At 37.3% G+C, this 13,232-nt stretch overlaps 1 protein-coding gene across 1 annotated transcript in view; it reads right to left on the reverse strand.

Annotated features, from left to right (window-relative positions):
- Positions 1 to 5,024: 5,024 nt before the first annotated feature.
- Positions 5,025 to 13,232, reverse strand: part of Ifih1 (interferon induced with helicase C domain 1) — a 49,264-nt gene continuing 41,056 nt past the window's right edge. The window contains exons 12-16 of the mRNA XM_041631607.1: positions 12,083 to 12,232; positions 10,077 to 10,238; positions 7,777 to 7,967; positions 7,172 to 7,262; positions 5,025 to 7,077 (exon numbers count right to left, since the gene is read on the reverse strand). Coding sequence (XP_041487541.1) covers positions 6,898 to 7,077; positions 7,172 to 7,262; positions 7,777 to 7,967; positions 10,077 to 10,238; positions 12,083 to 12,232 — 774 coding nt within the window. The 3' untranslated portion in view covers positions 5,025 to 6,897. The remainder of the gene's footprint in view (positions 7,078 to 7,171; positions 7,263 to 7,776; positions 7,968 to 10,076; positions 10,239 to 12,082; positions 12,233 to 13,232) is intronic.

Below are 13,232 nucleotides of genomic sequence, written 5' to 3' on the forward strand. Positions count from 1 at the left end.
TGGGGGTGATGGAGGGGGGGAAAGGAGGAGGGAATGGAGGGGGAACTCTGGTTAGTATGTATAATGAAAAAACGAACTTTTAAATAGAATATTAAAAAAAAAACAAAATAAAAATGAACAAAAAACCAGCCTGGCAGAAAGGGTCAGGAAGAGAAAAATAATACCAGGTGATCTGAGGGAGATAATCTTAAAGGATTTTGAGAAAAATAGAGGTGGTATATCAGCTCATGAAATAGTGAATGGTTCTTTTGGAAAAAATATCAAAGGAATAAAGATATTTATGTAATATGTAAGTATCTTGCTTTTTCTGCACACCAGAAGCAAATGTTTAAGTTAGTTTTTAATTAACTTGGTTGTTGATATTGATTTCTCCCAAATATATTTGCATATTGAGAGGGACTCAGCCTCACTGGGTCAAACTGATGGTAGCATTAAAAAGTTTTGTTGTTGTTGTTCTGTTTTGTTTTTGTTTGTTGTATGCTGTCTACTGTTTTGGGTTTTATTTATAAGACAGACAGAGAGATATCCCTAGCTGACTTTAATTTCATTCAAGAGGCTCTTCCTGCGGGCAGCTGTAGGCTCAAGCTACAATGTCCATCTTCTAAAAGCTTCTTGAACACACAGATACCCAGAACTCAGCCTCATACACTGCATGTGTTTACCGAACAATTATTTCTATGTTTGCTATTTCTGATTCAACTAACCACATTTCTCCACAGTAGTCTGGGTTTCTGAGAAGCTATTTATGAATTCATCAAAGGAGATTTAAAAATCACGACTGATTTCCTTAGGTCAGTACATTCATCTTCTAATCTTAGAAGACAGCCTAGTGGCAGATGACAACAGAATTAATCCCAGCCACGGCTGGTTTAGTACCTTAACTTTAAGGTGTATCTTTCATTCATTTTTACGTTTCTATTTTCACTTTCCAAACGCAGTGGTAGCTACCCTCTTTGTCCAGCCTCAGACTACCTCTTCACTTATGCGGTCATCCTCTTCCATCTCTCAAGATGCCTCTTTCCTTCTGTGTTTTAAACAGTTTATTGTTTCCTGACTCATTTCCCAACTGGAAAACAGCTCAAGTTTTGGACCCATTGTTAAAGCTCTCCCTTCATCTCTCTTTTTCTCTTTCATGCAAATCCCTTTGTCATCTATGCTTCCTAAGTCGGTTACCTCAGCTTCCTGTTTACTTTCACTGAAGACTACTTGGCCCATTCACATAATTCAGTCAGCTGGGAATGCATCATAAAACATATATGAATTTTTAAGCATTGTTTGATACCAATCATTGCATTTTGTGAACAAAGGTCCTGTGAAGATGTGCATGCCCCCCACACTGAATCTCCCATTTGCCACTTGGATTCAGAGTAATATCTGACATTCTGAGCACTCATTTCTCCAGAATGGGTAGACAGGAATGCCTTTAACCTGGGCAGCTGACTCTAATGGCCTGTTACTAAGGCTTTGTCTGGAAGAATTTGAGGGCAATAGGATTGTTCGCAAGGCGATTTTGAAGGAGAAGGGGTGTGATCAAAACAAAGACGTATGGTTTTCCTCCCACTTTTCTCCACTCAGAGAATCATGACCTCTGGTATAGCAGATTTCCACATCCTCACTCATTAGGTTTTCTTTTTTCTTTTCTCAACCACTTAGAGAGTTGAATCTCATTAATATTAGCTTAATGTATTTGTAGTTACCTAGATAAGTAAAGTCTAGTAATATTCTTTCAACAAATATTTTTATCTACGCATTACCAACTCTAACAAATCTATCAGCAATCACACTCATCAAAGCAGAAATGTGTTTGCCTTGAATGTGTTCTGAATGAATTTTGCTTTTCCAAGGCATAATAGCTGATAGCACATTACCTTTCAGTGGGTTGCAACAGATCTCTCCTTATTTGCAAGGTATTAGTCCTTTACACTTTCAACCTCAAACACGGCAACAACTTTGAGGACATTGAAGATTCTCTGCAAACTCTGAAAAGATTTTCTTTCCTCCATATAAACGTTCTCACTGCATTACTAATCTGGTCTTTATCGATTCTAAAATATGTGGTCACTCTCTAAAGAAATATTTAAAGCAATGGGGAAAAAGTTCTTATTCTTTATTCTTTGTCCAAAATTGCAGTATCTAATTCATTAAGTATGTTTGCTGACTAGATAGAGGAAGAAGTATTCTTCAACTAAATTTGTCTCCTTTTCTTTCTCACTTCTTTGAAACTTGTCTTAATGTGCATATATTTTTATCTTTTTGCTAATATCTTATTTTGTTTATGTTCATTCTCATCTTAGTTTATTTATTGTTTTTTATCTTAGGTATGAAACATAATCAACCCTTTCCTCAGAGTAAAACATTTTAAAATACTCATTTTAATTATTCCAATTTTACATTTTATCTTAAGCAAATTATAAAAATGAAACACTGAAGATATTTATTACAAAGCTTACAGGCTATAATGTGAATTTTTCCCCATGAGGTAGTGACATTCAATGTGTGTGTGTGTGTGTGTGTGTGTGTGTGTGTGTATAAATTCGCCTGGTACAATTTAACACAGAATATTAACATTTTAGAGAGAGATTTAGGATTTACTTATCAAGTGAGATATATTCTTTTTAAAAAAGTTAAGTTTTAATTTTAAATTCAGCACAAATTTACCACATATTATCAAAGGAAAGACTTACAAATTTAAATCAGGGTCAAATTCTAAGGAAAACAGTAATTTCGTCTTCTAAACCTTGCCTTAGTGTAATACTAGATTGACATTGGTCTCATGTGGGAAAATAGTTTAAGATAACTCTAAATCAAATATTGGAGTCATTTTAGTATTATAAAAATTCTCAGAGTTTGATAAATATGATATAATATTTATAGTTTTCTTAATTGTTCAAAATGAAAGAACTAGCCATCCAGAAACCTAGTGCAAGCTTACAAAGGACAGTGGAGGACCGGTGGTAAAGGTGTCATTGATGTTGACAGAGTGGTCATCTTTGGTTAAGTATTTTTATATTTTTGTAACCAAATGAATCACTTAAATTCTTATCAAAGAAATTTCATTTTTAACATTTGTAAAAGATAACTAAGATACAAAAAATATGTTCAAGTAACATTATACCCCAGTATATTATTAGATGCATGGTTAAATATTACTTTTTATTATCAGTCTTCTTCCCCTGGTCCTACTCAGGATCTTGGCTTTAATTGTATTTGAAATGTATAAAGTAATAAATAGAGCTAACCTCCATCTACATTTCATCTTCAAATGATGTGCTCATGGAATTACATTCATGCAAAGAAAGACTTGGTATTATGCTGCAAAATTTCTCTAAATATTGTCCATCATTCTCTTTCAAATTTATGGCCCTTTTTTCTTAAATTGTTGTTATGTCTATGTGTATTCCTAAATATATAAATTCAAGCTGATCAATCTGTATAATTTTACTTGTATGTGTATCTTCAGGACTGACCATTTGGTGTTGGATTCCTGGTCCAGGCTTAGAGTTTGGTACTGCAGGGGTTGGAACAGATGTGAGGGATAGGGAGGACCAGTCAGACTCACCAGGCTAAACCCTGGAGAAGGATCCATATTTCATATTTTGCATCTTAGAATCTGAGAAAAAGTTTTCGGACTTAGAAACAAGCAACAACTATAAATTGCACTATACAAAATTACGAATGGTACCCTAGCTTCTTATTCTCATGTAGTTCCTAACTTAATCATTGGGACGGCATTACTATCAATTCTTTAGGTGAAGACCGAACATAATTAAAATCATTCTGAGATAGATCTAGTTAAATCTGAAAGCTATTGAATGAATAAAATGATACATTTACATTGATCTTTGTGTTTTGCCTGTAGAAGCTAAATCCTTCCTTTAGCCAACCTGAGGACATATTAACAACTATCATGTGTATTACTACTACTTCTTGGGATGGCCCCTCTTTGACAAGTCTAGATAGGAGAGGCTTCAATTTTGTATGCATTTTACTTAAAGATGAAATGCAGATCTAAAACGCAATATTACTCTGTTCTTCCTATATCTTTGATGACTACAGAAGCTTCAGCTCTTTCAGCAATGCTCACTGTGCTCTGTGGTTATTTCTTGTACATGCTAACTGCTGGCATTGTTCATTTCAGTGCCTATGTTTCCAGGATAACTCTTCAAGGTCGTTATTATTCCTTTTGACCTTAAAGAGATTAGTGGCTTACTCTCAAAGTCCCCAAACTAGTAAAGAGTCACATCTGAGTTTATCTTATCCCACACTCTATGTACAAAAACAAACAATATCTAGCAAGACTAAATATGGCAAAAAAAATAAGTTTCTAATTAACATCATAATTCTTAGAATTCTTGGAACAGCCTCAAGTCTGTGTCTTGTTTTGTGCTTAATGCTCTGACTCACACAGTTGTTTACCAGTTTCATGAGTATTTTGTGCTAAGGGTTGAGTGAGCAATACTTTTCTTGCAAGCTCTCCCCATTTCTGTCCTGGAAATGTAAATGCAGCTGAATTCTGGGAAGTGACATCTGGATTTTGTTTTTGAAGGATCCTAAGAGATATCTGCTGAAGAAGTGGCAAAGAATGACTTCATATCTGAGTAAGGAGCAGAGTGACGTGGCAGAAGCCTTAGGTAAAGCACAAGATGTCAAAGGTACCCGGTGGGTGGCTTAACTTGGGCAGTGTAAATATTCATCTTTCTTTTTATTACTCTCCTCTAACTTCTCTGAAATGTGTTTGAGACTCCCACATCTTCAAAGCTGTAATAACAAGGGGAACTCAAACTCTTCCTCGGTTTTGCCAGTTGAGTGGTAAACAACGCCTTCTGGGCCGACTTGTTTTCTCTGAGGTGGTACTTTCGGCTGCAGCCGCTATTGAATTGCAGAGATGAAAATGTCTGCTTCTTTCATAGCACACTTTTTGAACACCTACTTGTGACATGTACTAAAAGCTTTGGAGAAATCATTTTATATTCATGGGCTATGTTTTAGAACAGACAGGGAGCCATAAGCACAAACCATGGAAATGTTAGGGTAGTTAGGGAACTTTAATCCAACCACTTTAAGAGTCCAGAAGAAACACAGATGTGTGGTATGAAGTCACTGAAGGGCATTCAAACAACTGAAGAACAAAAACTAAGGCATTCTCAAGCTGGAATTAATGGCTTCGCCTCACAGCTACATTCTAGTAACCAATGTTAAGGATTCTACACTATTTAGTAATAATTAATCAAGATACAACACTAATTATAGTGGTTTTAAAAATAAAGTATATTTTCTATAGTTCAAGTTGCCAGGTATCATCACATATTAAATTATATAGTATCTGAAATATATGCCCTTAACTTTAAAGAAGAAACATCTCTTTTTGTTGAAACAAAAAAGGGTAAAACATTGACAAGAATATTTGTTGATACCTTAAAAGCAGGCCGCATGTGTTACTGTGATCCATTAAGATATCTTAGATATTTGGTTTCTTGCATAGTTTACAAAACATTTTAGAATAAATAAATACTTTAAATACTCAGATGGAATTTTTAAGGCATTTAAAGAAAACTAACTCTTCTTTTTTGTGTTTATATTCCCAAGAGCTCTGATTAGTACATTCATCTTAGCTCAGGTCTTATCAATAAAAGATTCAAAATATCTTAATATACATGTGCGTTTCTTACAAAAACATTTCATAAAATTAAAACACTTTCAAAGAACGTGATTATCTTTCAAAGTAAATTGTGTTCCTGTTACTCTAGTTAAGTAACATGAGATTCCTTAGCAGCTTTGAGAGTTTCTCCTTCTGGCCTTGAAAAAATCACATGAGATATAGTTAGGGTGGGCTCCTGAAGAGGCCACAGAATAAAGCATTCCTGGGATGTGAGAGCAATTCCTAGTGGAAATGTAGCAAGAAAGCAGAAACCCCAGCCAGACAGCTGAAAGGAAGCAAATTCTGAGTGGGCACGGAAGTGGATTCTTTCTTGCTGTGGAAGAGAAGAGTCTGGCAAACCTTGATTACAGTCTTGTGTGGAAACTCTAGCTAGACATTTAACCTACCCAACAGCTGCTTTAATAAATGAGTATATTTAAAATCACAAAACACAAAATGCGATAAATCTTTACATAATTAAACAAATGCAGCATAAACAAAAGTGACACATCTTTACACAGTTAAAATAATATTCCACAGAATAAACAAATGTAATACATCTTTGCCCAGATAAAACAATATTCCACATTGATCCGTGACAGAACTGGCTGAGATTGGTATCTGGGATTCTTCTCTCTTATACTCCGGTATTTTCCACAAAACTGTAACACTCTACACTGGTGAGTATTATTGGTAGATTTTCTTCATCCCTATTGTTTTAGTTACTTTTTTTCCATTGTTGTGATAACATGCCCTGACCAATGCAATGTGGACAGGAAGGATTTCTTGTAGCGCCCAGTTTAAGGTCATAATCCATTCCTGTGGGGATGTCACAGCAGCAGGAGCTTGGGGTAGCTTGTCATATTGCATTCCACAGTCAAGAAGCAGAATTATGAGTGAAAATGCAGGCTCAGTTAGTTTTCTCAGTTTTATACAGTCCAGGACCCAAGCCTGGAGAATGGGACCATTCGCAGTGGTCAGTTCTTTCTACCTTAATCAAGTTAAAATAATCCCTTAAAGGCAACCCCAAAAGCCCATCTCCCAGGTGATGCCAGAGCTCATCAAACTGACAATTTAGATTAACAATTACATTTATAACCAGTAAGGAGTATGCATTGTGTTCTTTCTTTACACAAGTTAAAACAAAACAAAAACGATCGTTTATATATTCTTGTATTAGCTCAGTGGTGTAATGACATCAATCAAAATCATACTAAAGTTTGAGTTGGCAACATTGTAAACTAAGCATGAATCAAGAGCTAGTCTTCATCACTATACAGGCAATATTCTGAGCAATCAAGAGCAGGGAATCTGATAGGCAGTTCCACCCACTTCTTATACTGTTTCTTTGACGAGTCATTTTGGAAATCCACTACAAAATTCCTTATTTTGAGACAAGGCAAATCTAAACCTTTGTGCACCATCATGGTTCCCCAAGCCTAGGAAACAAGAGAGAAAGGAGAAATCAAATGCCCATTCAATTTAACATTCTTTTTGGCCAAAGTACAATGGAACCCACTAAAGTTCACTCACCTGGCCACATTTGCAAATAATCTCTCCATTTGTTTGATAATCTGCAAACTTCTTTTGCAGTGCTTTGTTTTCTCTTACAATGTAGAGTCTTCTAAAACAGTCCCAAAGGAAAGAGCAACAGTGAGACTTGACAAAATTACAGTACATAGTCACGGGTTCATCATGTGGGACTTAACAATCACCCAACATGGCTGGGTAATCTTGTATCTTGTTCTTTCTCATCTGCTCTCCATGATTTTTGTAACAAAACAGATGGATGTCCCCATCCTACACCTTCCTCCCAAGTGTCACACTGTCCCTGGGTCTCCTTTGAGGTCTGCTGTTATTTTAACTTTTCAGTCATTCAGAATAATTGAGATCAGATACAGACATCTGCAAGTTAAGTGCCTTGTGTCAAAAGGGCTTTGTGTCTTAGCTTGACTCCCTGTCTCAAGGGAGATTACTTACAAACAGACTCAAGAGATCAGATTATATGAGAGGGACTAGAAAAGGGAAAATTGTGAAAAGAAAGGAAATCTCACTCTCACTGTGTAAGCAGAATGATTACAATGGCATGAACCTCACCTCTGCTAAAGAAATCTAGACCTGGGTCTGGCTGCACTCACTTGAATTCCGGTGTCATGTTGACATGATGCATCTTCTCAATCACGTGGATGTCTTCTCCTGAGCAGACGAGCATACTACAATTTTTGCAGAGTAGAGTTATTAATGATGGGTTGTTATTGTAATGCTTTGCAATACTTCTTTTGATTTTCATTTTCTTTTCCAAGATACTTTGTACCTGTAACTTCAAAATCTGTGTGGAGACAAGAATAGTGAATTAAATATTTCTTCATAGTTTTATGGACATGAACGAGCTGAAATTCACATATCTTAGATTGTACTCTAGAAGATAAAAATGAAGAGAAAACAGCACCAGATGAATCTAGTATACAGTCTTCTACTGTAGTCAATGTCTACCTAAGTCCAAATACAATGGAAGGAAGGAATGAAAGGTGTTGGGTCAAGTGGTGTGCGATGTTTGGGTTCATTCTAGATGTTTGATATAATTTTAACTTTGCAGTAAGACTGACATTTTATGACATACAAAACAGACTTTGTCTTTTGTGTCAACTCTCACTTTCTATTCGTGGTTGCCTACACACTGCTGACAGTTGCTCTCTCAGTAACTGGTAGGCAGGAATTCTTTCTGCGAGTCTCGAGTGTAACAACACTGTACATAGTCCACTTCATTGCTGTTCTTTCTCTTCCATCCATCTGAGAAGTCTTGAGAGGGCAGATCTCTTGCTTAAGGGACACCGAGAAAGGCAGTCCATTCTGGAGGCCCTGGATGGATTATTTGTCATGATTTGAATACTGCTGGCACCTCTGTATTCATGCGTGAATTGGACCCACAAAGTCTTGTGTTAATACTAGTATTAGGGGAAGTGAGACTTAATCTAGTTGTGTGCTTAGAAACGGGGCCTTTGAGAAAAGATTATCTTGGATTAGGAGTTAGGGGTGGAAGCCACAGAATTGAATTATGGTGGCTTTGTGAGGACAGAGAGGGCACACAGAAGTTGAGGAACATATACATTCCTGCCATATGTGATAACAGATCGGGGGGTGTGGGCTTACAGAACCCTCCCTGTTCTTAGACCTTATCGATTTAACGCTGAGTCAAACTCATAAACCTCTTTACATTATAAATCAGTGTACCTCAGGTATTCCTTAAAGTAATGAAAGGCTAACTAATACAATGTTTTAGTCTACGGTTTGGGAGACTCTGACCTGTGAGCTACAGAGAATCCTAGAATCCACCTAAACAACTTAGTCTTAAAGCATCAGCTTTTATAAGAATCTCACTAAGTCATTGCCTTTAGTCATAAATATGAGGGAATAACTTTATTGCAGGATCATTTAGTGAAAAAATGTTTGGTTTACTTTATATTTAAGGGGTTTTAAAATGTAAGTTTGTATGAAAACCTGGCCAGGAAACCTTGGAGTTGGTTACATACTTTGCACACCAATTTGAAAGCACCCCTCCCTAAAACTCTATTTAGGGGAGAGCCAATTCTAATGTTAAGAAACTAACATTCACACCCATATGCAAGGGTGTGAATTTTCTTCTAAATGGATTGTTTGCTATTATAGGAGTTACAGTCTTTACTTCAGTGGTATGAAAGTTTCCAGAAATGTTGTATAAATATATTCTTTTTTCCCCCCACTGTGTGCTTTTGCCCAATTCAAATAACTGTTAGTAAATTGAGATTCAGCTATATGACATAGTACATACATTTTAATCATTCAGAACCATGGGGTCACCCTCGTGCCTCAGTCTTCTGAATGCTGTGATTACAGACACGAGCCATCAAGCCTGGCTACACAATCCTATTCTAAGGTCATAGTGCTCACAACTGTATGATATGCACAACACTGCGAAATTTGTGTTTATTGTTTGTCTCCCCCCCATCCTCACCAAGCACACACTAGAATCTCTACTACATAGAGCATATGTTTTATATGGCACCATGGTCTCTGTTTTTAGAATACTGCCTTGCAGACAATAGTCATTTTATAAATATTTCTGTAATAAAGACACTGTATTTGTATATATGGATTGGATCAAACTACCAGGTAGGTTTTAATGAGTGAGTTTCACAAGTCTTTCTGGAAAAGGGCAGCCTAATTTTATATTACCAAAGTTGATGTTTGGTGTCCCTGCAATGAACAAAATTCCCCCATTTCCTGCCCTCCCATAGATCTTGGGGCTTTTTGTGAATCTGGACTAAGCACAAATCTTCAGACAGGAGGTGATTACTCAGCACAATTTCTGTCTGGAGAAGTAGCCACACAGACATCGGTGGCCATCAAATGTAGCCATTTTCAGATGAAAACTAAACTCAACAGTGGCCAAGAACAATACCTCATGCGCATACTCCTCTGGTTTCATATTCTGAACACGGTTTATAGCTTTATACATCATCTTCTCTCGGAAATCATTAACAATCTCACGTTCAGTAACTCCGGAGCCACTGCTGGTGACCAGGACATAAGTGCTTTCATCGGCTCTGGCTCGACCGCGGGCCTGAGAACATCAACAAAGAAACAAACGATGTGTCTTGCTATGAGCTGTTCCTGGGAAGATAGTCTTTGTGGGTATCAAGCCTTCAAATAATCTCTCCATTCTCAGTAGAGGTAGTTATTACCCATGGCTTGTAGATAAACTTTTTTAAACTTAAATGTCCTCTAATGCAATGTTCTAGAATGATTTTGGCAACTCTAAGAAGCCAAAATAATACACCACCCATATAGCTCTGCTGCACCCTGAGCAACTGTTATAAACCATGAAAACCCTGAGCAGTGGCTTGGACCAGTGAAGCCATCTATTTGAAAGGAGGAAGGATGAGGACAAGGCACATTTCTGGCCTTGGCACCAGGGCTTCTGCACACACAGAACTGTTCCTGGCAACCTACTTTGGACTTTACACATTTCTCCAGAAAAATATGCACATAAAAAGAGACCAAATTTTTTTGTTCTAAAATTTTCATTTGTGTAAACAACAAAATGTGACAATATCCACTTCCCATTTGCCCTCCCCAACATGCATCTTCATGTCCTCTTCCTGAGTTTTAATGACCACTAAGGCCATTCATTTAGCATCCCCATAAGTGCGTGGGTATCAGGCCATCCAACAGATCATAAACAACCTAGCACTGATAGAGTGAAACTCACTAGATCCAATCGGTCACTGGAGTTGATATTGACACATTTTTAATAGTAGAAGCTTGGTTACGTAGCTCAAGAGTTTAGCTGTCAACTATAATACTATTCCTGGGCAAACTGCCTTGATAGTATAGTCAGAAACCTCTGATATATAGATCACTTCCTGAAATAATCTAACTGACTGATGACATCCTTCTTCAATAACTTGTCATGCATGAAAGGATGAAATAAAACCCTTTCATGTTTAAAGAATAATGTCCTGTATTTTCTTCATCTTAAGTCCTCTAAATACCATGGCATTGTTAATATAGGTGAGCAAGAGAGCTGTGAAATTTGGATGCAAACTGAGGAATATTCATTTATTTACTGACCCCACTCAAGATTTTATAGGAAACTAAATATATAGAAAAGTTGCGTGACTGAAGGAGGAAAACACAGAACTGCTGGGCTCCCTGAGGTCTGAATGGGTTACTTTGTCAGACATTTGTGGACAGTGTGGTTCAGATTCCTGATTCCACTAGGGAATCACTGACATCTTAAGACTGAGGAGGCCTCTTCTGAGCTTTGTAATGGGGCCAATTTCATGCATGGTCTTGGAAAAATCTCAGGACACAGAAATAGCAACCAAAATAGGGTTGTTTGTTAAATTATAAGAAGTTGCCATAATAGTTCAACAAACAGCAGTCATATAAGAGGCTTTGCTTACAGTTCTTTAAGATTGGTCTTTTAGCAGAAAGACAGTTGTTTACTTAAAGCTAAAGAGCGACATGGGATTTCCCTCTGTGTGATAAATAAAGAAACTGCTTTGGACCTATAGCAAGGCAGAACTTAGCTAGGTGGGGAAAATTAAACTGAATGCTGGGAGGAAGAAGGTGGAGTCAGAGAGAAGCCATGTAGCCCCTCGAGAGCCAGATGGAACTTTATCCAGTAAGTCACTGCCATGTGGCAATACACAGATTAATGGAAATGGGTTAAATTAATATATAAAAGTTAGCCAATAAGAAACTAGAGCTAATGGACCAAGCAGTGTTTTAAATAATATAGTTTCTATGTGATTATTTTGGGTCTGAGCTGCCAGTCGGCGGGGAAACAAACAAGTGGCCTTATTACAACAGAGGTTTTGTGTTGTTTTAGTAAAAGGGAGGAATCCATATAGGCACACAGGAATGAGAAGGAACACGCTAGGTACAGATCTCTGAGCATACCTGGACCATGGCTATTTCATTAGTGACGAGGCCATAGCGAATAACGATATTGCATTCTTTGATATCCAGGCCTTCCTCTGCCACTGTGGTAGCGATAAGCAGATTTATTTTTCCAGTGCGAAATTTACTAATGACTTCTTTTTGTTCATTCTGTGGAAACATTTTAATAAATTAAATTTTGTGATGCTAAACACATTCAGATCTTCTAATTAGGAGAAGAAATCATAAATTGCAACTGGTCAGTGCAAATCAGAGGATTAGATCATGCGTGGATTTGCCGCCATCTGTTTTTGGCAATGAACAAAGACATGATGGTGAGACAACATTTGATTTCCAATCTGGGATTACCGCACAATAACAAAAATATTTCCATCCTGCAGTCTGGAGGTGGGAAGAGCATTCTTTATGCCAAGGAAATAAATTGATGGGCGATTTGGGAGGAAGAAAAGGGAAAGAGGTGTTGCTGGCTCAGAAAAGGCTTGGCAGGGACAGGCTAAAATAGGGTTTACCTTTCAGTACGTCAACCCCAGAGTCTGAGATTTAGGGAATTAAAAAAAAAAAATCACTGAACCATTTATATCAGTTTTGGGACATAGAAAATTTCCCATGTATATTGCAGTTGGTCACTTTAAGGATCACCCAGGAAAAAACAAACACAAAAACCTACAGAACAGTCCAGAAAGGATATAGGAGAAAGTCAAAGTGCTGGATGTCTCCAGGGAGGGGAGCTGGAAAAGTGGGTAGCAGCGCTACTCTTTAATTTTACTTTGAGGAAGATTGAACTTTAACCAGGGTAAATATAAGGCCTAGTCAAAAGACAATAGAAATTAAAAGCAGATGACTATATGACTGCAGCCTAATCACCATGAGTATTTTTTTTAATGTGAACTTTGAAAGTTAATATAAGTCAATTGAAATCCAACCTCTGGCCTTGACATTAGAGAAACAGCTGAGTGTAAGTCCCGTCTGATGTGGACAGTTGGTGGTGTTCATTTCCTCACAGCTCTCATCAAAGCTGCTAGCCTCTGGCATCAGCGCACACTTCTATCCTCATAAACTAAGCAACCTTCCCCTTCTAGACCAAGTGTGTGCTCTCTTACGCCCTTTCCTCTCTTCTTAAAAGGCAACGTGAGTTTTTATTTGTCTCATC

The sequence above is a fragment of the Microtus oregoni genome, unplaced genomic scaffold (genome assembly GCF_018167655.1).
Source record: "Microtus oregoni isolate MIOR12 unplaced genomic scaffold, Mior012 000037F_ref0000500, whole genome shotgun sequence".
Taxonomy (NCBI): domain Eukaryota; kingdom Metazoa; phylum Chordata; class Mammalia; order Rodentia; family Cricetidae; genus Microtus; species Microtus oregoni.